The 27839-nt window shown below is 45.0% G+C and overlaps 1 protein-coding gene across 1 annotated transcript in view; it reads left to right on the top strand.

Moving 5' to 3' along the window:
• Positions 1-27839, top strand: part of LOC121878270 (golgin subfamily A member 6-like protein 22) — a gene marked incomplete at its 3' end in the record, with an annotated part of 76197 nt that overhangs the window by 14603 nt on the left and 33755 nt on the right. Inside the window, 3 exon segments of the mRNA XM_042384363.1 lie at positions 8167-8295; positions 18200-18291; positions 21148-21295. Of these exon segments, the coding sequence (XP_042240297.1) occupies positions 18230-18291; positions 21148-21295 (210 nt within the window).

The following is a 27839-nucleotide window of genomic DNA, read 5'->3' as shown; positions in this document are numbered from 1 at the left end:
CTAGTTCCTAGCCCCCTCTTAGCACCCAGCTTCTTCCTAGCACCCAACCCCTTTCTAGCCTCCAATCCCTTCCTAGCACCCAGGTCCCTCCTAACATCAGCCCTCCTAGCACCCAGGTCCCTCCCTAGCACCCAACCCCTCTGCTTTTCAGCCCCCTCCTAACACCCAGCCCCTCCTAACACCCAGCCCCCCTCCCTAGCACCCAGCCCCCTCGTAGCACCCAGCCCCTTCAGAGCAAGTCATCAGTCTCTTCTTTGTCCTTAAGCCAATCAGACCAAACCTCTGACACGTAACAAAGGAACTTGTCTCCGGGCTGAAGTCTCTTGTGAAATAAATGCTATAAATAGTTATATATATAGATTATGATTAAGTGGACGGTCTCTATCAATGATGTCTGTCAGCACTAGATAAGAAGACTCAGTGAGGGTGATGTCAAGGCTGCTATCTTTCTCCACCCAACAGGACCCCCAGAGTGAAGTTTATCTCTGTTGAACTTTCACTCGTAAAAAAAAAATTGTCTTGTGTGAGAAAAAATATATATTTAGAATAAAATTAAATGTTTGAGTAGTACCTGTGTTTACTGCCTCTTCCACTGTTCCAATAATGTTTGATGTTTTTGAAGATAATGTTGATATACTGATTATTACTTAGAGTTAAAAAAACCTTTTACATTGAACTCACTTGCAACTCGTGGATCATTTCATATAATTAAACAACGAAACGGCACTTGGAATGGGAAGTAAGATAGACATGAACTTAACGTGGATAAATATGACTGTTGGTGAATTAATAAGACCTTGACTACTAAATATAACGTCTACTATCCAGATGTTATATTAATCAGTGGTTTAGATGCAGGGAATGTGTATAGGCCGGTGGTGAAACAAATTTATGCAAATCACGTTCATAATTTGCATTCTTTGACGCTAAAAGGATTAAAGTTCTTCTTGAATTAGACTGCCATACCTATGCCTCCCTATGCCTCTCTATGCCGCCCTGTACCTCTCTATGCCTCCCTGTACCTCTATGCCTCCCTGTACCTCCCTATGCCTCCCTGTTCCTCCTTTTACCTCCCTATGCCTCTCTCTACCTCTCTATGCCTCCCTATGCCTCCCTGTGCCAAGTTTCACCTAAGCCGGTACAAAGTTGCTGAGTTGACGGGCTTAACGTTGTAACGTGGGTACGGTTTAGAGAGAAGGTCGACTTACAGGTGACGGTCACACACCTCGGCCTTGTTAATAGGGAAACTGTCATTCTATAATGAGAAGACCTCGACCATATCTTAGCTGGTTCATGGGAATGTTTATGTTATTTTGAACTGTGACCTTAGGGGGCGTGGTTAATATGTAACCAATGGCAACAGTGTTACAGAATTAGCCAATTAGATACGTTAAGGGACGGAGTTATTGAGTGTGACACGCTTTCTTGGTTTGTCATTTAAAACTCGAAGAATTCAGAGCTTTAACTAGAGAGCCATAATGCACAGCTAGATTGCTCGCAGCCATATCCTATGTCCCCCCTCACAGAGACTTAGTCACTTAGCCATGTCAGTGACTCCTGGTTTTTCCCTGTACCAAGTGTCATGATTTATGTGTAATAGGTGAGTTACCCCAGCGTCGCCCGGAAGGAGGGATAAGAGATTGTATGATTGTCACCTAAGCCACCCGCACCTCCCTACCAAATATTAAGTATCTTGAAAACTCTGGAAATTTATGTTCGTCCTCCTTCCCATCTTTTGTTTTTCCCACCTCCTCAACAGTCAACTCTTAACAGTCTATCATAAACAGTCTACCCGTAACAGTCTACCCACAACAGTCTCCTCAGCAGCCTAACCTTAACAGCCTATTCACAACAGTCTACAGTCTACTCTTAACAGTCTACCCGTAACAGTCCTCTCCTTCCCTTACAGGCTTGGATCCAGAGGGAGGTTGCAGTGTTCGTCACGCCGACCCTACCTCCTCTCCCCTCCCTCCCTCCTCTCCCTCCCTCCCTCACTCTCCCTCCTCCCTACTCTCCCCCTCCCTCCTCCTCCCCTCCCTTCCTCCTCTCCTTCCTCCTCCACTCTCCCTCCCTTCCTTACTCTCCCTCCCTCCCCCTCTCCCTCCCTTCCTCGCTCTCCCTCCCTTCCTCGCTCTCTCTCCCTCCCCTCCTCCCCTCCCTCCCTCCTCTCCCTCCCTTCCTTACTCTCCCTCCTCCCCCACTCTCCCTCCCTCCCTCCTCTCCCCTCCTTCCTTCCTTCTCCCTCCTCCCCCTCTCCCTCCCTTCCTTGCTTTCCCTCCTTCCTTCTCTCCCTCCCTTCCTCCTCTTCCTCTCCCCTCTCCCTACCTTCCCTCCCTCTTCCTCCCTCCCTCCCTCCTCTCCCTCCCTTTCTCCTCTCCCTCCCTCCCTCCTCTCCTCTCCCTTCCCTCCCTCCCCACCTCCTCTCCCTCCCTTCCTCTTTCCTCTCTTCATTCTCCTCTCTTCCTCCTCTCCTCCCCTTCCTCACCCCTCCCTCCCTCCTCCTCCCTCCCCTCCTCTCCCTCCCTTTCTTACTCTCCCTCCCTCCTCATTCTCCTCCTTCCTCTTCTCCCTCCCTTCCTTACTCCCCTCCCTCCCTCATTCTCCCTCCCCTTCTCCTCTCCCTCCTCCCTCCCTCTCCCCTCCTTCCCCTCCCTCCCTCTCCCTCCCTCCCTCCCTCCCTCCCCTCCCCTCACTCTCCCTCCCTTTCTTCTCTCCCCTCCCTCCCCTCCCCTCTCCCTCCCTTCCTCCCTCTCTTCCTCCCTCCCCTCTCCTTCCCTTCCCTCCCCTCTCCCTCCCTCTCCTCCCTCTCTCCTCTCCCCTCCCTTCCTCTCCCTCCCTTCCTCCCCTCTCCCTCCACCTCCTCTCCCTGCCTTCCTCTTCTTTCCTCCCTCTTCCTCTCCTCTCTTCCCTCCTCTCCCTCCCTTCCTCCTCTCCCTCCCTCCCTCCCCTCCTCTCCTCCCTCCCTCCTCTCCCTCCCTTTCTTACTCTCCCTTCCTTTCCTTCCTCCTCCCTCCCTCATTTCCTCCCTCCCTTCCTCGCTCTCCCTCCCTCCTCTCCCTCCCTCCACTCTCCCTCCCTCCCCTCCCCTCCCCTCTCCCTCCCTCCCCCCCTCCCTCCCTCCCCTCCCCTTCCCTCCTCTCCCTCCCACCTCCTCTCCCCTTCCTCCTCTCCCTCCCCTCCCTCTCCCCTCCCTCCTTCCTCTCCCCTCCTTCCCTTCCCTCTCCCCTCCCCTACCTCCACTCTCCCTCCCCTCCCTCCTCTCCCCTCTCTCCCCTCTCCCTCCCTCCCCTCTCCCCTCCCTTCCCCTCTCCCCTCCCTTCTTCCTCTCCCCTACCTTTCCTCTCTCTCCTTACTCTTTTACCTCCGTCCCTCACCCTCCCTCCCTCCTCTCCCTCCTTCCTTACTCCCCTCCCTACCTCCTCTCCCTCCTCCCTCCCACTCTCCCTCTCTCCCTCCTCTCCCCTACCTCCCTCCTCCCCTCCTCCCCTCCCTCTCCCTCCCTCCCTCCTCTCCCTCCCTCCCCTCCTCTCCCTCCTCCCCTCCCACTCTCCCTCCCCTTCCTCCTCCACCACCCCTACCTTTCCTCTCTCTCCCTTACTCTTTTACCCTCCTCCCTCCCCTCCCTCCCTCCTCTCCCCCCCTCCCTCCAATCTCCCTCCCCTCCTCTCCCCCCCTCCCTCAATCTCCCCTCCCTCCTCTCCCCCCCTCCCCTCCAATCTCCTCCCTCCTCTCCCCTCCCCTCATCTCTCCTCCCTCCCTCTCCCCTCCCTCAATCTCCCTCCCCTCCTCTCCCCCTCCCTCAATCTCCTCCCTCCTCTCCCCCCTCCCTCAATCTCCCCCTCCCTCCTCTCCCCTCCCTCAATCTCCCTCCCTCCCTCTCCCCCCTCCCTCATCTCCCTCCCTCCTCTCCCCCTCCCTCCCACTCTCCCTCCCTCACTCTCCCCCCCCTCCCTCAATCTCCTCCCTCCCTCTCCCCTCCCTCCTCAATCTCCTCCTCCTCTCCCCCCTCCTCAACCTCCCTCCCTCACTCTCCCCCCTCCCTCCAACCTCCCTCCCTCCACTCTCCCCCTCCCCTCCTCTCCCCCCCTCCCTCCTCTCCCCCCCCTCCCTCAATCTCCCCTCCTCCACTCTCCCTCCCTCCCTCCTCCCAGAATAGCGTTCACAGTATCCTTACTTGTGGTTACTTTCTGGAAGGAGGCTAACTCTGCTGGCTGATAGATTCCTCAGTTGTGTGTGTGTGTGTGTGTGTGTGTGTGTGTGTGTGGTGTGTGTGCATACGATAATTCAGTGCTATCCCGTAGTCAACATTGTCTCATGCAGCATTTAAAGGGTGTGGAGTGCAGTGGGGTGTGGGTCACAGTGTGGTGTGGTCTGGTCAGGGTGTGGGTCACAGTGGGGTGTGGGTCACAGTGCAGGTGTGGGGTCACAGTGCAGGGGTGTGGTCACAGTGTGAGGGGTGTGGTCTGCAGTGTGGGGTGTGGGGTGCAGTGCGGGGTGGAGGTCACTGTGCAGGGGTGTGGGTCACAGTGTGGTGTGGGTCTGGTGTGGGGTGTGGTTACAGTGCATGGGTGTGGGTCACAGTGCAGGGTGTGGGTCTGCAGTGTGTGGCGTGTGGGTCTGGGTGCAGGGGTGTGGGTCACAGTGTGGGTGTGGGTCACAGTGCCGGGTGTGGGGCAGCACACACAGGGGGGGGGTAATCTGCAGGGCGTGTGGGGAAGTCACTGTTCTCACTGCTCAAAGACAAACATAATCGCGGGCATTAACTGATGGTACAACACTTCATTCATCCGCTTCAGTAGTGTTGCTTCCCATTCATCCGCTTCAGTAGTATTGTTCCCCTCATTCACCCTTCAGTAGTGTTGCTTCCTCATTCATCCGCTTCAGTAGTGTTGTTCCCCTCATTCACCCGCTTCAGTAGTGTTGCTTCCTCATTCATCCGCTTCAGTAGTGTTGTTCCTCTCATTCACCCCTTCAGTAGTGTTGCTTCCTCATTCATCCGCTTCAGTAGTGTTGTTCCTCTCATTCACCCTTCAGTAGTGTTGCTTCCTCATTCATCCGCTTCAGTAGTGTTGTTCCTCTCATTCACCCGCTTCAGTATGTGTTGCTTCCTCATTCATCTGCTTCAGTGTTATTTTGCTTCCTCATTCACCCGCTTCACTAGTGTTGCTTCCTCATTCATCCGCTTCATTAGTGTTGTTGCTTCCTCATTCACCTTCAGTAGTGTTGTTCCTGCTCATTCATCGCTTCAGTAGTGTTGCTTCCTCATTCATCCGCTTCAGTGATGTTGTTCCTCTCATTCATCCGCTTCAGTAGTGTTGCTTCCTCATTCATCCGCTTCAGTAGTGTTGCTTCCTCATTCATCCGCTTCAGTAGTGTTGCTTCTCATTCATCCGCTTCGTAGTGTTGTTCGCTCATTTATTCGCTTCAGTAGTGTTGCTTCCTCATTCATCCGCTTCATTAGCGTTGTTGCTTCCTCATTCAGCTTCAGTAGTGTTGTTTCCTCATTCATCCGCTTCATTAGTGTTGTTGCTTCCTCATTCACCGCTTCAGTAGTGTTGTTCCCGCTCATTCATCCGCTTCAGTAGTGTTGCCTCTCATTCATCCGCTTCAGTAGTGTTGTTCGCTCATTCATCCGCTTCAATAGTGTTGTTTCCTCCATTCATCCGCTTCAGTAGTGTTGCTTCCTCATTCACCCGCTTCAGTAGTGTTGTTCCCGCTCATTCATCCGCTTCAGTAGTGTTGCTTCCTCATTCATCCGCTTCAGTAGTGTTTGCTTCCTCATTCATCCGCTTCAGTAGTGTTGTTCCCCTCATTTATTCGCTTCAGTAGTGTTGCTTCTCTTTCATCCGCTTCGTAGCGTTGGCCTTCCTCATTCACCCGCTTCACTAGTGTTGCTTCCTCATTCATCCCTTCATTCATTATTTGCTTCCTCATTCACCCGCTTCGTAGTGTTGTTCCCGCTCATTCATCCGCTTCAGTAGTGTTGCTTCTCATTCATCCGCTTCAGTAGTGTTGTTTCCTCTCATTCATCCGCTTCAGTAGTGTTGCTTCCTCATTCATCCGCTTCAGTAGTGTTGCTTCCTCATTCATCCGCTTCAGTAGTGTTGCTTCCTCATTCATCCGCTTCAGTAGTGTTGTTCCGCTCATTTATTCGCTTCAGTAGTGTTGCTTCATTCATCCGTTCATTAGCGTTGTTGCTTCCTCATTCACCCGCTTCAGTAGTGTTGCTTCCTCATTCACCGCTTCAGTAGTGTTGTTCCTTTCATTTATTCGCTTCAGTAGTGTTGCTTCCTCATTCATCCGCTTCAGTAGTGTTGTTGCTTCCTCATTCACCCTCTTCCTTAGTGTTGCTTCCTCATTCATCCGCTTCAGTAGTGTTGTTCCCTCTCATTCATCCGCTTCAATAGTGTTTGTCCCTCTCATTCACCCGCTTCAGTAGTGTTGCTTCCTCATTCACCCGCTTCAGTAGTGTTGCTTCCTTATTCACCCTCTTCAATACGTATGTTAACTTGTATCTGAAACAAACAAAAAATCATAATATTTGGCAGTGATTTTAACATACGACCCCTTGTAGTAACTAGGGACGAAGTGTAAGATATTTGGCAAACTTCTAAATTGTCAATAACACTTCAATTATTATTATTTTTTTTTAAGTTTAAAGTAATAACCATAATTGGTATCTGTAGGATGCTTGTAAAGGCATTAATGGCGCGAGTCAATTTTTTATTTATTTTTTAATTTCTTTTAATTTTGTATTTTTAGGCGGATAATTTCGTAACCTGGACGATAATAATGTGGAAAGTGTGTGTGTGTCATGGGAAGGTTGGTCCTCTGCTTCTCTGATCTTAATTAAAACACACACACACACACACACACACACACACACACACACACACACACACACTTTTTTCCCTGCTTGACTTTTAAAGTGAATTCGGAAATTAAGGAACCATGGTGGAGGAGTTTTTATTTTCCTCTCAACTCGGTAGGGAGAACTAACCTAACCTAACCTAACCTAAAAAACATTATGAGAGGTCTATCTTGGTCAGACTATTTTTTTGGGGGGTGGGGGCAGAATTCATTAGATAAAGGTAAATAAAACAGTGTGTGTGAGATTTGCTAACAAAACTCCTTGACATATTTGTAATAACTTAAACAACTTTCAACCTGTGCCGCCACGATCCTCTACGTCTTATGTTTATTGCTGTAGCTCAGGTTAGGTTAGGTTAGGTTAGGTTAGGTTAGGTTAGGTTAAGTTCATTGGTATTTCGATAAAAAAATTAAAAGTGTGAATATGATGCCTTACACTTTTTCACACATTTCTTAATTTTATTTAGTTTGTGTGTGTGTGTGTGTGTGTGTGTGTTCTCGTTATTGTTCATTTCTTTCCCATCTGCTCTTATTATCGTGTTTTTTTGTTCTTCCTATTTCCCTCCTCCTCCCCTTTCCTCTGCCTTTTTCCCCCACTTCCTACAAGGGACGCCCGGGTTCCTGTCTTGTTTATTATTGTCGTGGGCCGCTGTGTTTACTTCTCTCCTGCTGCTTTGCTTATGCAGTATTACCAGAAGCTCTTATTAATCTTCTTATTTATTATGTCATTCCTGTGTAGTTTTCATTTATTCTTTGTCTTTTGTTTCAGTATTTCTCTTTATTTTGTTGTCTATAATCTTTTATTTATCTGTTGTTTTTGTTATATCAATTGAATGTAAACTAGTGCGCACCGAGGCATCATATAGTATATATTTTAACAAAAAAGATTAATCCATAGGTAGATGAACTTTCACTTAGTAATTTGAATTATTTAGAAGAACGTACGTGTATAAATTAACGTACTGTACGTGTATAGCATAACGTACGTATCTAGTATAGAATAACGTGAAAAGTAGTAGTAGTAGTAGTGCATTCAGGAGATTTGTTTTGGTCGTATGCCAGGTCGTGACACTCTTAAGGTCTTGTTCCCAGGCTTCTCACACTCACCTGCAATGAAGTTTACAGGAGAGTTACTGTATAATAAAACCAGATTTTATTACATTACAAATCAGAATAATTATATGTGTTGCTGTGTGTAAGTAGTATAATAATTGAGTGAAGTTTAGACGAACTTAGAGTGATTACAGTTTATTAGGAGTGATTGATTACTGTATCTTTTATGGATTTATGTTACAGGTGGTGTACGGTCTCAACACGCGCGGGGAGGAACTGGAGGTACAGCTGGCTACGGTGAAGGAGACGGAGGAGAGTCTTAGGACAGCCAACACAGAACTCCAGCACCGCGCCAACCACTACAAGACCAAGGTTAGTGGTCCTCATGTCCTCATACCCAGATTTTGATGTCCTATGTCAGTATTGAGATAACATGTCCTATAAGCCACTTGTTCTAACCACTTAGTCACGAAAATTAAGTGATACAAGTGTACATTACAGGTTTAATCAGCATTTGAAGTTGTAGACACACTTGGTATAAAAGAATTGTCGTAAGTCATTCTGAATCTGACGAATCGCTTAAATTAAATAGAAATGCTGAGTTAAAATGTCTGAGTGAGTTACCAAGACCATTACTGCATTGTGAAGGGCTATTGTAAACGACTAGTGTTTTCCATTCTTGGAGTTAACATCTTGAGTGCTAGAGTGTGGTGTGAGGAGGAGGGTGTGTTGTGAGGGGGAGGGTGTGGTGTGAGGGGCAGGGTGTGTTGTGAGGGGGAGGGTGTGGTGTAAGGGGGAGGGTGTGGTGTAAAGGGGAGGGTGTGGTATAAGGGAGGGGAGATGTAACTAGACACCCCGTAAGGAAGGCGCCAGTGCCACCGACCCGAGGGGGAAGACATAGCCCCAAGGGTGGGGTGCAGGGATTGAATTGTAACAGTTTATTTAGCCAGAAAAATACAGATACAGAGTGGATAATAATAACAATATTAACATGGCTGAGCCAGTTGAGAACCTGAGCTCTCTTTGAGGCACCTGATATATACTATACATTTATCTCAAGGAAGTATTATGTAACATTTAGTATCATCTGGAATAGTACAATAGCATGGTAGTAATAAGTACATCTCATAGTGTTACCACGGTTATCACTTCAATATTTATTTATTTTATTATTTATTATTTTAATTTATTTTTTTTGTTTTTTATTTTTTTATTTTTTTATTTATACATACATATACACATACCTATACATACATACACACACACACACACATATATATATATATATATATATATATATATATATATATATATATATATATATATATATATATATATATATATATATATATATATATATATATATATATATACACACACACACACACACACATACAGACACATACATACACATATACATATAAATTAGAGAGGAATTTAAAAACAAGTATAATGGGGGAGCAGTACAACCTGGGTTGTGCTGTAATAAGGTTGAACAAGAGGACAGAGCTTTCACTATTATGTCTAGTTGGCAATTATGTGTATTGCAATGGTAATTACTTATTTATTTACATGATAATTTCCGATAAAACGGATTTGGTGGTACAATAAAAGCAGGTACTGTAAATATAGTAAGTGTTACAAGAAATATTAATACTTCGACAAAAGATATTTCTTTAGAGATGATTTAAAGGAAGGGAGCGTAGTCTTTGCTCGGATGGGTGGGGGTAAGTTGTTCCATACCTTCACACCATGATATTTTATGGAGGTCTGGGACTGAAAGGAGCTCACGGGAGGTGGTCTTAGTAGCTCTGGGTGCCTAAGTTGTATCTCTGATTATTCCGGAACTGGAAGTAATTATTGTCAAGCAAGTGATTGATAGATTTGTAAGTGTTAATATCTTCGAATTTTAATAATTTCAATATAGCAAATTTTTCGTTTGTGTGATCTGTTTTTTTCAAGTTGGTCATTGTCCGTACAACTCTCTTTTGTGCAGTAACCAGAGATTGTGTTTTTGAAGAGCCAGAGGCCCCCCATAGTGTGTGACAGTGTATCAGGTGTTGGTAAACAAGATCATGATAGATTTCTTTCATTGCTGTGAGAGTGAGTGACTGTCGAGTTTGATACATGATACCGCACTGTTTATTGATTTTACTGTGAATGGCTTGTATGTGGTTTCTCCAGTTATGTTTCTCATCAACAATAACTCCCAGGAATTTAGTATTTTGTTCGCGTTTGAGGACTATATTACCAAGGTACAGGGGGTGGGAGGGGAAGGTAAGGGGGAGGTAGGGGAGGATATGGACGGAGGTAGGGGGAGGATATGGAAGTATGGGGAGGATATGGAGGGGTGAGACGTGCATTAGCCTCTCCTCCCCTCCCACTTCCCTCCCATCTCTTCTCCCACTCCCCCTCCCACTCCCCTTTCCTCCCACTCCCTCCCCACTCCCTTCCTCTCCCACTCCCCACTACCATAACATCAACAAAACTCGAAGGTACTGAATCACTCTCACTTAGTCTTTTCTAGTGGATATTTATGAGTGATTCACAGTGACCCCAGATTACCACATCGTTCACTTAAACAACCTTGACCATAACGATAACATGGACAGATTAAATAACTGTGGGGGTGGGGGGGGTGGAGGTGAGTGGGAAATGTGTGGGGAGAGTGGGAGATGCAGAGTGGGATTTGGTTAGGTTAGGTTGTAAAAAAAAAAAAAAAGTGCCCGAATATATATTGTGGTGGGCGAGACACTGAGACGAGCATCCGGGAGCATCAGAGTAGGAGGAGAGAGAGGGAGAAGGACAGAGGGAAAGAGACAGGGGAGGCAAGGAAAGAAGAAGTGGAAAGAGGGAAGGAACGAGAGGGTAGATAACGGAAGGAATAAGGGAGAGGATTGAGAAGGAGAGAACAGTGAGGGAGGGTAGTGAACGGAAGGAAGGGTGTCGGAGCGATATTGTTGTTTCTGAGATGAAGAAAACAATTGGAGGGCGTGAGGAAGGGAGTAGGTCACCCCCTGTGTAAAGCGACCCCGTTCAGGTGTTGATGTTACGTTCTTGTTGATTTTGAATTCAAGTGGGATTTTCTCCATTAACTTTAACAAAATTAAAATGAGAACAACTAAGAAAAAGATGTTCAAAGGTGATTCAAAATACTGTGTTCACTTTATGATTCGTGGCTCGAAATGTTCGTCAAATATTGGGAGTTCGAGGTGCGCGGGTAATATCCGAAACATCAACACAACTCAGTCATGAAGCTGGAGGGGGAGGGCGGGCGTGTGTTGTCAGGGAGGCGGTCAGCTGTGTTGTGTTTACCCATCCTCCCCCCACCACAAAACAGATGATTGTGATTCTAACGTTACTGACTACCGTAGAAGCTCCTCCACTAATGAACCACTGCTGGTGAGGCTTATTGTTGGGTTGTTTTCAGTCATATAAGACCTTGGCACACCCAACAAAACTCCCTGGACCCGTGTTTTTTTTATGATCTACTTATATAAAATGTTTCCTAAAAAAGAAAGAACTCTGGCAGATATAAATTGTCATTGTACGCGATGAAGTAGTGTTTATTTTCAGTTGTGTTTTATAAGTCTTCTCTTACTATTGATGTTTGAGTCACGTCTAAATTATCACAACACACTTGGTTTTTGATTACTTTAGCATTGCTGCCGAGATGAACTATACCCACAGCTGCTCTAACAACGGGTTGGGTAACTCTCTACACAAAACTGCACGCATATATGAATAGGTAATAAGAGTGTGATAGATGTTTTATTAAGATGCTGAAGCAGAGAGTTGACACTTGATGAATCCATTTCTTTCAATAAACATATCATGGGAGGTACTTTGGTTAGGTTAGGTTAGGTTAGGTTATCTGTTGTTGACTTGTTGTGGACGTGTATTGTGATGGATGAGGCACTGGTGTTATTGTGTTGTGTCACTGACTACTCCTGGCAGCTGACGTGTGAGAGCTACACACACACACACACACACACAATATATATATATATATATATATATATATATATATATATATATATATATATATATATATATATATATATATATATATATATATATATATATATATATATATATAAATGGGGATGATCGAAAAGAGTGAAAATAAAATGTGAATGAAATACAGTACAAAACGCTTGAATGAAGAGAGAGAGAAAGACGAAAATGGACGATTGGAAAAAAAACGTTAAAAAGGAAAATTGGAAAGTGATTAATGGAGAGGAAATAAAAAAGAAAAACAAAATGCAAATATCAGGAGTTCCTCACCAAGTGATTACCAACCATATCAGCGCTACCATTAGAAAGGTCAGAGAAACTAGCAGGTACCTTAGTGTTTTCTCCTCGTTTGGCTTGAGGCGGTAAAACACTTTATCGTCTCCATTAAAGGCGTGAAGGATTCCAGTCTCATGGGGGCCGGGGCCACCACCCTCGTCGCTGTCATGGGAAGTGGAGCTGTCATCTTCGTCACTTTCACTCTCATGGGAGGTGGAGTCGTCTTGCAGGACTTCATCACTATCATGGAAGGTGGAGGCGTCATGCAGGACTTCTTCACTATCATGGAAGGTGGAGTCGTCATGCAGGACTTCTTCACTATCATGGGAGGTGGAGGCGTCATGCAGGACTTCTTCACTATCATGGAAGGTGGAATCGTCTTGCGTCATGGAAGGTGGAGTCGTCTTGCAGGACTTCTTCACTATCATGGAAGGTGGAGCGTCTTGGATGGTCGTCGTGCAGCTTCTTCTTGAGGAAGGTGGAAGGCGTCTTGCAGGACTTCTTCACTATCATGGAGGTGGAGGCGTCATGCAGGACTTCTTCACTATCATGGAAGGTGGAGGCGTCTTGCAGGACTTCTTCACTATCATGGAAGGTGGAGGCGTCATGCAGGACTTCTTCACTATCATGGAAGGTGGAGTCGTCATGCAGGACTTCTTCACTATCATGGAAGGTGGAGGCTCTGCAGGACTTCTTCACTATCATGGAAGGTGGAGGCGTCTTGCAGGACTTATCACTATCATGGAAGGTGGAGGCGCATGCAGGACTTCTTCACTATCATGGAAGGTGGAGCGTCATGCAGGACTTCTTCACTATCATGGAAGGTGGAGGCGTCATGCAGGACTTCTTCACTATCATGGAAGGTGGAGTCGTCTTGCAGGACTTCATCACTATCATGGAAGGTGGAGTCGTCATGCAGGACTTCTTCACTATCATGGAAGGTGGAGTCTTGCAGACTTCACTATCATGGAAGGTGGAGGCGTCTTGCAAGACTTCTTCACTATCATGGAAGGTGGAGGCGTCAGCAGGACTTCTTCACTATCATGGAAGGTGGAGTCGTCATGCGACTTCTTCACTATCATGGAAGGTGGAGGCGTCATGCAGGACTTCTTCACTATCATGGAAGGTGGAGGCGTCTTGCAGGACTTCTTCACTATCATGGAAGGTGGAGGCGTCATGCAGGACTTCTTCACTATCATGGAAGGTGGAGGCGTCTTGCAGGACTTCTTCACTATCATGGAAGGTGGAGGCGTCATGCAGGACTTCTTCACTATCATGGAAGGTGGAGGCGTCTTGCAGGACTTCTTCACTATCATGGAAGGTGGAGGCGTCTTGCAAGACTTCTTCACTATCATGGAAGGTGGAGGCGTCATGCAGGACTTCTTCACTATCATGGAAGGTGGAGGCGTCTTGCAGGACTTCTTCACTATCATAGAAGGTGAAGTCGTCATGCAGGACTTCTTCACTATCATGGAAGGTGGAGGCGTCTTGCAGGACTTCTTCACTATCATGGGAGGTGGAGGCGTCTTGCTGGACTTCTTCACTATCATGGGAGGCGAGTTGCCCACTATCTGGGGGGTTGGGTGTCTTTATCGTGGGTTCATGGTCAAGTGGTGGGGGAATTATATCACAGGGGACGGAGGAATCCTGAACCCACTTCCGAGAAAAAATAATATGACTGTAAAGAATATTTTTGTCGTCAAAACATTCATAAGTTCCTGAAGTAATTAAGCGGAGAAATCTGCCCAGTGGAACACGGAATTTATATAAAGTTTTTGTTGTGCTGCCCCATTTGAATGACACCCAGTTGTTGGGACTTATCTTATCTAATAGAGGGATGTGGTTAGTTCCGGTCAGGATGTATTTACCTTCAACACGTCCAGCACCGTCCTGGGCCCACTGCTCTTTACCCAAGCGGCAGTGAACCAACAATTAATGCCTTTTATATAAACCACATAACCTGGGGCTATATATCTCCACATACAGATGTTCTGGGCGCCTGTTTCTTTCAGGCAGACTGACGTACCCACAACACAATTACAAGACCTTTTGGGTCATAGTTTTATATTTATAAAATAACGAGAGTACTGTTTTCTCAACACTGGCCTGATGAAGTTAAACAATAAATAATTAATTCGCTTAGAACACTGGCGACACAGATAATGATAGTTCAAGTGTTGTAGTGAACATGTTGAACAAGTATTGTAGTTAATATGTAGAACGATATTGTATTAGTGAACGTGTGCTAAGAGTGTTGTAGTGAACATGATTGAAGAGAGAAAATTTTAATTGTTATTGGAATGAAGTACAAAAGGCATGATTGATGAAAAAGAAGAACGGAAATGGACGATTGTAAAAAAAAGACATAAAGAGAAACTGTGTGAAAGATTTTTGGATTGGAAATACCGTAACAAAAATACCATCACGCGGCTCATCCCCAGAAGATCATATACAAAGGTCCTATAATTATAATTATAGGACCTTTGTATATTATCGGCAGTGGAGAGATAGAAAACGGGAGTCAACGAAATTCGTGAAGCTCTCTGTTTTTCGTGGAAATACAGCTGTTGCAGCTGTCTTTTATCACAAAGTCCATGACGTCATAGTGTACGAGTAGGTGTAAAGGAATTTTCTGGTGGTGGTGGACTTTGCCAGGTTTTTTTCGGAAAACTTGGGGCATTGGTCATCCACCTCGTCAAGCCGAGAACACCATATGCAAGTGACATGGTAAAACACCCGAAATGGGGACGTACACACCCCCTTAAAGAAGAAAAAACTCTATCGGACTGTTGTTTTCAGGTAAGCCTGAATATGAAAATGTATGTAAGGTAATATTTGACATACTGAAAATAAAACAGTAACACATAGTTGGCTTTCATCTCTTAAGAAACAATAAGGTGGTGGTGAAATTTGGGGAAAACACTGTTTTTGAAAATTTTTGTGAAGAATATGAAGAAAAAACTGCCTGAACTGCTGGTGGCGTGGCTAAACTAGCCATTACGGCCATTTGTAGTCATTCATTTCCAACGTGACTATCCTGCACCGGCATCAGTGTTTTCAGTTGTGAGATGAATCTCGCGGGGGGAGGACTTGGTTAACGGTGGAGTGTGTTATTACGTGAAGAGATGATGATAACAAACGTATACGTGAGTCGTCGATTGAACGTCTCTGCTTAAGTAGTATTAAGGTTGGTGTCTCGAGTAATTATCTTGTATGATAGAATTTTATGTTTTAGTTTATTTTGGGGCGGGATATGGCCTAACCTAATCGATTCCCCGGATGACGGAAATTATAATATTACCCAATGAAGTGTCGAAGGCTAGGAGGGCATGGTCTAGCTTCTGTTTCTGAAGTGAATTCATTCACTGTTTTAGTTGCTTCCACGACAGACTTCATTATTTTTTGCGTGCTCTTGATACCTAACCTAACCAAACTAAGCTGAAGCAAACCAATCACACACTGCGTACAGAGAGAGGTAGTAGTGCCGTCACCTTTGCATTGTAACGGTAACCGCCCATCAACTTGGGTTCAATCAACGCCTCGTTCTGTAGATTATGGTGATTGACAAGTGACAATCTTGTTCTGTATTGCTTATCTCAAAGACCTGGGTCCGGCGGTCAAACTTTGAAATGAAGCGAGTTGCGAAAATAATACCGAGAAACTTGGCTTCCCACTAACCAACGGGGATCTATAGAAGTGAAGTTGACTGATACTAGGTTAGGTCAGGTGAGGTCAGGGCAGGTTAGGTTAGGTTAGGTTAGGTCAGGTCAGGTTAGGTTAGGTTAGGTTAGGTCAGGTCAGGTCAGGTCAGGTCAGGTCTAGCTCTGATAATATATTTACAATATCGTCGCCCTAGTGTACCCGTCAGCCATTTATTGTTGACATAACGTTCATGCAATCCCTCTATTGATGACGTTCAAAACAGCTAACTCGGGTAGAGAAAGAGTCTGTTACAAGGTTGAGGTTGTCTTTCGAGAGACGACTTGACAGGCATTAGGCAGATTAAGATATTGAGGACCAACAACCCTTCCCTCCCCCCCCCCCGTCCACTCAGCAAACACTAGACAAACATGATACAATTTTAGACAGACACGTCACATTGATTGGACGGATCCTGGGAAGTTTGGCGGCAGCGTGTGTAAGTGACGCAGGGATCATACTAACCTTATTACAGTACTTTAGTAACTTTCCTAACTTGTTAAACTTTCATGTAGTTCCACCCGCGTGTAGTTTGATTAATTGTGCCTGTCAACACCTGCCATTGCGTATTTTGCTAAGCCTTTTTCATTATAAAGGAGGTCCTGGTGGTAATACACGTGTGACGCCATTGCCTTTGTATGTAAACCTAACCTAACCTAACCCAGCAAGGACGTCATGTTAGGTTTAGGCACCATCCGACTTCCTCAAAACATTGTTCTAAAGCGTTTGATCAACATTGGAAATCACACATCACGGGATGGTTCATTTGTGGAGCATAACACAGGAAAATGATGAGCGTTTCCGGTGACTCAGTGCGGTAGATAAGAGCATTTGTAGCTGAAGTTTAGTGTCTTAGATTATATTATATCACTGACTACCTCCTTGAAGGGGAAGGACGATTTATACCAATATTTTAATGTTATACGATTTGATATAATTGTAAGAAATGTCAATTATCTTATCTATTTTCTCTTATTTTTTCATTATGATTATACGGTAATTGTTATTGTGGCAATATAGAATGCTTGGTTGGGTTAGAGAGAACCAGTTCAGAAGTTAACTAGTAATTTGGATCAGTATTTCAGGGTCAGACATATTTGAATACATTGTTTATTGTGCTGGCGAATATTTTGTATAATCTGCAAATTATAATACTGTATATAATTAATCAGTAGTATTGCCCAATGAAACGAAATGGTTACGACTGCTGGTCACAACACATTACTGGTGATTAGGAGATAAAGATGTACTGTATGTCCGTTGATTTATGTGTTTTAGTGATAATCGGTGGCGGGCAGAGTACACATAAACGTATAAGGTTTCTACTTAATGTGATACTCACTTGAATAACGCAGCTTAGTTCTGGTCACCGTACTACAGAATGGATAAAGAGTCCCTGGAAAGAAATCAGAGGAGAATGACAAGACTAATCCCGGGCATAAGGAACCTTGAGTACAGAGACAGATTAAACTTAGTTACAGCATCTTAATTTGCACTCCCTCGAGAGACTTAGGGTGAGGGACGATATGATAGAGGGTTTATAAATGGAAGTCAGGGCTAAGCAAAGATGATATAACAAAGGTACTCAAACTATCCAACCAGGAGCGAACTCGTAACAATGGTTTTAAATTAGACAAATTTAGATTTAGATGCGATATAGGTTAACATTGGTTTGGAAATAGAGTAGTGGATGAGTGGAACAAGTTACCAAACGTCATTAACTCGAATACGCTGGAAAGCTTCAAACATAGGTTGGGTGAATATATGAGCGATAGGGGGTTGGGTGTAAACTGGACTGCCCAGTATGAGCCAATAGGCCCGCTGCAGTTTCCTCCATTCTTATGTTTTTTGGTGTATTATATATTTTACAACTGGTTCATAAGAAGAAAACCTAACCTAACTTAACTATGTATTTTAAAATTAATTAGGCTAAAATTTTGAGTTTTGTTGGTTCATTTTGCTTCTTTTATAATAACTATGAGGTAACTTTAATGTATCTTTATATCACTGGATGAAAACACTTCGTCTCGGAGCAGAAACTTAACTTGAGCAAAATTCCTAAAATATTCCTTGTGTTTCCCTTAAGTAATTCTCAGTAAAAACACCTAAACCCTTTTATTAATCCTATGTGTTATCCTTGGTAAATATTTATATGTGTATGTTAGTACTGTATGAACTTTTTGTTATATAAATTACAATAAAATCAAAACTGTTATATTATATAATAGTTATCCTTATAAACCCAATTTTCTTTACTTATACCTGGTTACGGTTTCTTTGACAGTATGAATCCGAGATTGGGAAACTGCGGGAGATGGAGGCCCAAGCAGGACAAGTTCACTATTGGAAAATGGAGTGTGAAAACCTCAAGAGACGGTGAGTGTCAGTCAGTTTAGATGGTTTTATACTACGTGTGTCCTTACCTGCTTCTGTTGGGTCCTTTGGTAATACTTTAAAACAGCTGCGCGGCTTAACTAGTAACTCGAGGAATATTTTCTATGGAAATACATGCTTCTTATTAAATGGCAATATTTGTTTCGTATTATTATTTTTACGACTTTCTCAGACCAGAAAGTTTTACGTATTCCATTTCGTCGTCAGTTTTCAAGTAACACTTCTAATACCATAGTTGACGAGGTAGACTAGACCTGGTGACCAAATGCTCCTAATAACTGGTGTGAGGATTGACTCTACTAGCCAATAGACCTAACAAGACCGAGGGCTATTATTTATCATCAATTAGGACATTTTTCTTTAAATAGTCGGTAGCTGAGTGATAACACCGCCGTCTCTTAACTCTCTAGGCTGACGAAACGAACCTCACTGATTGGACGGTGATTGGATGGTTATTTTCTGTTTATGGCTCTAATGATTTTATCCCGAAATGATTTATGATTACTTTCGTCAAATCAAAAACTCATGCGGGCCAACATAACGCCAGGTGTAGTGTGCCGTAAAAAACAATTAATGAAACAGTCAGTCAGTCAGTCGATTGGGCCAAAATGAAGCGGTGTTGATGACCAGTAATTATGGAATGCTTTTCAATTGTCGTTCTGGATGACCCCGCCAGTACGGGTCATGTGGTACTGGTGTTGTAACTACTGGTGATGTACTGTATTGTTTTCCCGGTGTTGTAACTGGTGGTGTGTGACAGTGGTGGTGAGAGTAGCGGAATGTTGCCAGAAACTGACCATATATCACCCTCAGACAGTTCACCAGGCTATAGTATGACTCTCCCTCACCCTCAGACAGTTCACCAGACTGTAGTGTGACTCTCCCTCACCCTCAGACAGTTCACCAGGCTATAGTGTGACTCTCCCTCACCCTCAGACAGTTCACCAGGCTGTAGTGTGACTCACCCTCAGACAGTTCACCAGGCTAGTGTGACTCTCCCTCACCCTCAGACAGTTCACCAGGCTGGTGTGACTCTCCCTCACCCTCAGACAGTTCACCAGGCTGTGTGACTCTCCCTCACCCTCAGACAGTTCACCAGCTAGTGTGACTCTCCCTCACCCTCAGACAGTTCACCAGGCTGTAGTGTGACTCTCTCCTCACCCTCAGACAGTTCACCAGGCTATAGTGTGACTCTCCCTCACCCTCAGACAGTTCACCAGGCTGTAGTGTGACTCTCCCTCACCCTCAGACAGTTCACCAGGCTGTAGTGTGACTCTCCCTCACCCTCAGACAGTTCACCAGGCTGTAGTGTGACTCTCCCTCACCCCAGACAGTTCACCAGGCTATAGTGTGACTCTCCCTCACGCTCAGACAGTTCACCAGTGACTCCCTCACCCTCAGACAGTTAGTGTGACTCTCCCTCACCCTCAGACAGTTCACCAGGCTATAGTGTGACTCCTCACCCTCAGACAGTTCACCAGGCTGTGTGTGACTCACCCTCAGACAGTTCACCAGGCTATGGTGTGACTCTCTCACCTCAGACAGTTCACCAGGCTGTAGTGTGACTCTCCCTCACCCTCAGACAGTTCACCAGGCTATAGTGTGACTCTCCCTCACCCTCAGACAGTTCACCAGGCTGTAGTGTGACTCTCCCTCACCCTCATACAGTTCACCAGGCTATAGTGTGACTCTCCCTCACCCTCAGACAGTTCACCAGGCTGTAGTGTGACTCTCCCTCACCCTCATACAGTTCACCAGGCTATAGTGTGACTCTCCCTCACCCTCATACAGTTCACCAGGCTGTAGTGTGACCTCCCTCACCTCATACAGTTCACCAGGCTGTAGTGTGACTCTCCCTCACCCCCCCCCCCAGCCTCTTGTAAAGCTGTCGTAATTTGTCACGGTAACTGCAGATGGACCAGCCCCTAACAGATGATCGAAGGACTTAAGATGGGAATGGCGCCGGAACTCTCTCGTGAGTCCTGCTGATCCCGGTAATATATATGAAATTTAGACGTGTAGTAATAGTTATTGGTGACTCTGGGTAATGGAATTATTTGATATTGAATAATCTGCCTTTGAACTCTTCCAAATAATATATCGTGTTTATTTTATTTAATATTCTCTACAAACGCCATTTATTCCTTACTGGTAATATCTGGCAGTCCGGTGCCTGCTGGAGCCCTGTCGAGGGTGATATACCGAACGATTGTTATGGCCAGTGTCTAGAGTCACCCCCCACCTCTCCCCATGATCCCCCTCCCTTCCCGCCCCATGACCTCCTCCTCCCCATGACCCCTACTCCTCCCCATGACCCCTGCCCCTCCCCCACCCCCTCCTTTCCCATGGACCCTCCCCACCTTGGACCTCCCCACCCCATGGACCCCTCCCCCCCCATGGACCCCTCCCCACCCCATGGACCCTCCCCACCCCATGGACCCCTCCCCACCCCATCCCCACCCCATGGACCCCTCCCCACCCCATGGACTCCTTCCCATCCCTATGACCCCTGTTCCCAGATGGCTAACCAATAATCCGCGCCCGAAACATCCCTCAAATCTCTGTTTTCCGGGATATGCGTTTGGAAAAGTTTGAGCGATGATTTTTTGGCCACGAGTAATCCGACGGTGCCACATGAGCAAGGGAGGCAAGGTAGGAGGTAACATCACACCTGGAGGCGACTGTAACTTTGTTCCTTACCTGTGATACTAATAGTTTGGACGACACCTGGACAAGTTATTCATTTAGTACAGTATTATTCTACACGTCTAGGAGTTTGTACTTGATTTATTTAAAATAATTTGTCTCTTATTATTAATCCCATCACCCACCCCGCAGGCTGGAGCTAGAGGGCGGCATTATGGGCGGCCCAGACGCGCGGGCGGCAGTAGCGGCCGCCCGGGAGGACACTGACAGAGCACTCAGGAGGGAGAAGGCCATCTCTTACGACCTGGAGCAGGCGAGGCAGGCCATCACCAACCTCAAGGTAGGTTACCCGGATCACCAACCTCAAAGCAGGTCATCATAATTTATGTATATTGTATCATTTTATCATGGAAACAAAACACACTATCAATGACCAAATTATCCAAATTAATATGAATATGTATGAATATAATCATACGGTGTCCATAATTACTGTTCCACATGTACGGAGTGTCGTGTACAGTATATATGTACGCTTAGAAACCTTACATGTCTTCTACGTCTATTATTATATACTTGCTATTGTTTTTGTACGTATTTACTTACTTGATCTAGATTAAACAATAGAGTATTTTCTTTTATTACCAGAGCTACAACAAGGTTCCTATGGCTTGAATAATCTTTGTGGTGACAGCTTCTAGTCGGTAACATTTTAAGTGGGTTCAGTGACTCACGTAGGAAGACTCACATGAATACAGACACAAAACAAACAGAAAATAGATTAAAATACATATTGAGAGGAAGGAAAAGCGGTGGTTGGAATGTGTTTTGGGGAAATATGTAGATTTTGGATTCACTGGTACATAAGGCAGGTTAGCAGTAAGTCGGAACACACACACACACACACACACACACACACACACACACTACTCCACCATAGCTCACATTCAGCCTGACATGCGCTATGCACTTTGAACTCCTCGTGATCCATTGAATGCTGATAGTGTGTTGATGGTGCATGACAGGTTAAACTTAACGTGATCTTTTACTGTCTTGGAACTGTAGCTTAACTTACTGTGTCAAGACTGGGACGTGGTATGACTTTGTGGGGGGCTGTCGTAGTTAGTAAGGTGACCATAAGGCTTCTCAAGGGTGATGGTCATAGTTACACACCGATCTGCCACAACGCAACCCAACAAAACCGAACCCAACCCAACCCAACCCAACCCAACGCCGGTATTCAACTGGGTTAAATTATCGTGTTAGATGATGACTGTTTCATATGACAATTAGCGATACCTAAAGCTGAGGTTCGTGTGATTTGTTCGGTCTCCATGTATGGATGTATGTATTTATGTATGTATGTATGTATGTATGTATGTATGTATGTATGTATGTATGTATGTATGTGTGTGTTTATTTTTGTGTGGATGTATGTATGTATGTATGTATGTATGTATGTATGTATGTATGTATGTATGTATGTAGATGGGTATATATAAAATGTATGTGTTAGTCTGCATGCGTGTTTATATGTATCAGGTCAATATGTGCTGTATTTGTGTGTATTTCTTCACAATATACAACAGCGACACTCAGCACTCAGTTCACAGTAACACTTTTACCTGGTAGTGTGAGAGTAAACCTTAATTAATGAGACCAACAGGTGGCTCCTGGTCACGTCATAGAAACACCTTAACCTCACCACCTTTGGCATGTGTGTTACAGGTTGTACATATGAGTGTATGTCTCGTTATGTGAATTTATGTATGTAATTGGGACTTATGTTGGTATTTTTCTGATACATAGGTAATGGAAATTATGTATTGCCACGTTATAAGTTCTGTCGTTCTTATAGTTCGTCTTAACATGCCAAAGTAATCAAGACATTGAGGATGGAGGTTATAAAGGTGTGTACTGTGTTAGGTTGGGTTAGGTTAGGTTAGGTTAGGTTAATGTTGGGTTGGGTTAATGTTGGGTTGGGTTGGGTTGGGTTAAGTTGGGTTAGGTACAGTACACGTAACAGTAATAATCCTTGGCCTTTGTTGAGAGAATCATAAAGGGACGACACGTGTGCCATTACCCTTACACTCTGACACACACACAATTACATTCCAACTGGGGTGACAGGAATTACCTTCTCCAGCGACTGAAATGCAAATAGACGAAACGAGAGGGATTCTGGGCTGGTGAATGTTGTGTCAGGTGAATGTCGATTGTGGAGAAATTATTGTGTCATCTATGTATATTTGATACATGTACAGATGCTAAACAAAAACTATCTGTACTTGGGATGATGGATGAATTTCATAATGAACACTGAGACTCCTGTTGTCTGTATGGTTGTGAAAATTCTTCGTCCGTTGTGTCATATTGTTTAAGATTAATTGTGTAAAGATAGTCTTTTGATCGATTAATATATCTACAGTATAATCATGGTGGTCTGGGTGTTCAGTGTTGGGAAGTAGATTCATGGTAACAAATCCCATATATTCAGTGTTAAAAGTAAGATGCTGTAGATGCCGTCAGTGATATGTTTCTCATAAAATCATCAGTGTTGCTTAAACCTAAAAATATTTCCTTGGTATTTGTACTGGCAAATTTAGCAGTAAAGGCCAGATATCATCCGTGCGTGCGTGTCAAGACATTATGCATTTACACACCTCAACACCCATGATTAGGTTTGGTTAGGTTAGTTCATGTATAAATTTACCTGAGATTTAATTGAATTTCTCTAGTCCAATGATCAAAACATTCCACCCAATATAAAAATCATATATATCCACTGAGCCCTGATCATGAGAGGACTTGGTAAACAAACATCAAAGCTCAATCTGGTTATTACAACAAAATCTATTGGTAAATGATGTAATTAAAAATGCTTCATTATCAAAACTATAATATTTCTTTAAACACTAATAATTATTTGTTTCCTCAAGGTAATTATTTTTATTCTTGTTTTCATCGTTTTTTTTTACTGTTGTTGTTTGTGTTTTAGTTGATGTTGTATTGTTATGTAGTTAATATTTCCTGTACGCCTCCTCCCTCCTGACATTCGATATAGATACAACAGATTACAGATACAGATTGCCCCGGAGGGGGCTAGTTTATTGGGCACACCCTTACATCCTGTGCAAGGTGAAGCGCAGAAGCGTTTACAGCGCCCATCTGGGAAGCATGCGGAGTTCATGCTTGCCTTTATGACTCATGCATTAAAGGCGTAAAAGCCTGAAGGGTCATGGGTTTTGTCAGCAAGTTACATAAAGTGACAGAATGATGAGTGTGTGTGGGGGGAAATTCCCGGTACATTTCATCTGTTTATAGCAAAGCGTGGCAGGTCCCTAATAATGTCAAGTGCCAGGCCTGTGACTAGGAGGAGGGATATCTGGTCAGGGAGGAAAGAGGTGTTGGTAACGACTGGGGACCTGTAGGAGGAGGTCATAGGGCAAGTGAGGATGTAGTGACGTAGGGTGTGAGAGTCGGGTTGGCCACAAATTTTACAAACAGTGCGGCCAGGCTCAGGGTTGCCAATGTACTCCCATAGGTACCTGTACCCTAGGCGCAGTCTCATGTATATAATCTGTTGAGATCGAGTCAGAGATTGATACTCTTTGTAGTGGCGGTTGGAGTCACCGGTTACAGCGTCATAGTGGCATAGTGTGACGCTGCCCCTTTGTTTCAGGTGTGTCCATTTTACGTCGAATGCTTCTCGTATGCGAGATTTGAGATGATTCAGGGAAAGGGCGAGGGTGGCTTCAATATCTTCTTCTTGTGTCGCTTCTTTGGCAAGTCGATCAACAGTGTCACAGGCAGTTATTCCTATATGTGACGGGATCCAACTGAACTTGACACGGATGTCATCAGTTTGTTCTAGCCTGGCGGCGGCGGCTAGGGTGTGTTGGGCGGCAGGGGAGGAGGGGGAGGGTAATTTGAGCCTCGCTAGCGCAGAAGTGCTGTCACTGATTATCAGGAGGTTCCGGCGTTCAGTGCGAGCATAGGTCGCCCCCTCATGAATGCCCGCGAGGATGGCTATGCTTCCAGTGTCAGTGGAGGAGGCCCAGTCGTGGGCCCTGATTTTCTTGCGGGCCTGGCGCTCAGGAATCCATACAGCTGCCCCAGCGCAGCCCAGCGTGGTGACAGACCCATCACAGTAGACGAGGATAGGAGGGAGGGAGGTCGTAAGAGAAGAGGCGACATCATCAATCTGCTCAAGGCAGTTAAGTTTGAGCATATACCTCAGTTGGGTGGATTTACGACCAGGGAAGGTGTGGACGACAACATCAACACACGGGGAAGTCCACGGCGGTAGAGGTGGATGAGTGTACTCGGGAGGGAGAGAGGTCGAGGGGGTGTAAAGGTGATAACGCAGGATGTCAGCAGCAGTGTGGACGGGCCAGTGTTGAGAGGGGGAGGGAGAGGTAATGGGGGCAGGCCGGCGCAGGAGGGAGTCAAGATGTGAGTTCAGTGAGCGAGACAGGGGAGTCGGTTTCTCACTGTGAAGGAGTTTAACACCAAGGATGGCATTGAGAGCAGTAATTCGATCGCAGACTGGAAGCAGGATCAGTTCACGCTGCATGACTTCTATTCTGGTGGTCATAGGGCAGCCGAGGATGAGTCTCATCGCTCGTTTTGGATTTTCTCTATGCTTTGTTTCTCGCGTTGGGAGGCAACTGCAAGGACAGGAGAGGCATAATCTATGACAGCTCTGACGATAGCAATGTACATGAGGCGTAGGACCCTGACAGAGGCTCCTTTGAGGCCGTGGGTAAGGGACTGGAGGGGCCTCGTTCGTTGGCGGCACTGGGAGATGACGTGGGCGGCGACAGCAGAGGTGGTGGCGCTGGTAGCGGCTCGCACGGGTAGACCAAGGTACCTGTAGGTACTTACTTGATCGATGTCTTGTCCTTGCAGTCAGCGGAGTCTGACGCCGGAAGTGTGAGATGAACTTGGTTTTAGTGTGTGAGATGACTAGCCCGAGTGTTTGACAGGTCCGGGCGAACGTGGAGAGTATAGGTTGTTCATGTTGCACTGTAGTAATTTGGAGGAGAATATCATCGGCGCAGCTTATGATGTGACCGTCTAGGGCGCGATCAGCAAAGATGTCGTTGAGGCGGCAGATGGAGTTCATGAGTACATTAAAGAGTGTAGGGCTGAGTATGCCTCCCTGAGGCGTGCCAAGATCAAGGTCCCTGATCGTAGAGTAGTGGCCCTGAAACCGGACACGGGCCTGTCGACGGGAGAGGTAGTCAGCAATCCACGTGAGGAGTTTGCCCTTCACATCAATGTGAGTGAGACCCTCAAGGATCACTTCACTATTGGCTTTATCAAAAGCACAACTTTCTTTTAGCTGTCCATAAAGGTCAAAGGTCATTCGGGTCAGCTTCTCTGGTCCAGGTCATTCACGCCTGTGTTTTTAGCTTATTTTTTCATAGCTCATTGTTTTATGTATCTCTCAACCACGTCCTTCGAACCACCGATCCCAGGTTACAGGAGGCGAGTGCTGTATCCACTGGACCGTCACTATAACACACTGTAAAGTAGTATAAATAATTTGTTCTCATCACATCTTGAATTATTGTGACGTGTCTGACCTGATGATGGCATTATGAGCTGCGCTGGAGTATTATCTTATTTTGCTACAGGGATAAAGTCTGATTATCTGGCGATGGACATATAGCGAGCATTTGATTGGCTGCCGATGGACTGCTAGTCTTAATGTGATTGGCTAACTATGGGTAACTTTTTATTTAACATGTGATTGGCTGCTGATGGACTGAATGCTTGCCAATACGTGAATCCTCGACTATCTCCATGTATTGGTTTGAATTTTGTTGACCGGAGATATATATTGTCATTAAGTATATGAGAGCAACAGTTATTTGAGTGAAAGAGTGGCGGGTCGTCATCTGTTGCAGTAACGATGTTTGTCATTGTAGTATAATTATTAATATGATGTTTCTGGCACAAGAGGAGAGTCAGAGGTGGTTATTAAAAAGTTGTCAAATTAATTGACTGTGAAGGACACCCAAACGCGTGTTGGTGGCAGACTGTGAAGCTGTTGTACCCGCCTTAACCGACGTAACTGACTTACACTGACTCACACTGACTCACGTAGTAACTGACTCACGTTATAACTGACTCACGTTATAATTGACTCACGTTATAACTGACTCATTCTATAACTGACTCACGCTAAAACTGACTCACGTTATAACTGACTCACGTTATAACTGACTCACGTTATAACTGACTCACGTTATAATGACTCGTGTTATAACTGACTCATGTTATAACTGACTCACGCTAAACTGACTGACTCACGTTATAACTGACTCACGTTATAACTGACTAACTGACTCATGTTACAGATGCTTTTTAATAACCAATATACTCGTGCCTGACTCCCATTGTGCTAGCGTTTTTTTAGTGAGAACTCCACGCCTTACACACACACACACACACACACACACACACACGCGCGCGCGCGGTATTTTATAAAGCAACACTATTTTTTGTGTAGCAGGAAACTATAAGCCATGTCAGGGAATGAACAAATAGTGTTAGCATCATTCTATACCAGCACCAACACACCCCACACTACACTAACCTAACCTAACCTAACCTAACCAAACCACTCACAGGGTAGGGACGGTCCTGAATACTTTTACATTTTGCAGTAGTCCGGTGATATGGTCTGAATTATATTACTGACTCGGTTTCACAGGCCCTGTATATCCTTGTCGGTTTTCTACGTTTGACTATGAATATTCCCCCATAAAGTGGTATCAGAGCCATGGATTATGTCGTTAATAGCCGTCCTAGTAGTTACGAATAATGGTAACAGAGGGAGGTTCATCTTGTACAGTCCTCTTCACTTGTGCCTT

This window comes from Homarus americanus, unplaced genomic scaffold (assembly GCF_018991925.1).
Source record: "Homarus americanus isolate GMGI-L3 unplaced genomic scaffold, GMGI_Hamer_2.0 scaffold39800, whole genome shotgun sequence".
Classification (NCBI taxonomy): Eukaryota; Metazoa; Arthropoda; class Malacostraca; order Decapoda; family Nephropidae; genus Homarus; species Homarus americanus.
The sequence above is the reverse complement of the archived record's forward strand: the minus strand, read 5'-3'. Positions and strand labels throughout refer to the sequence as shown.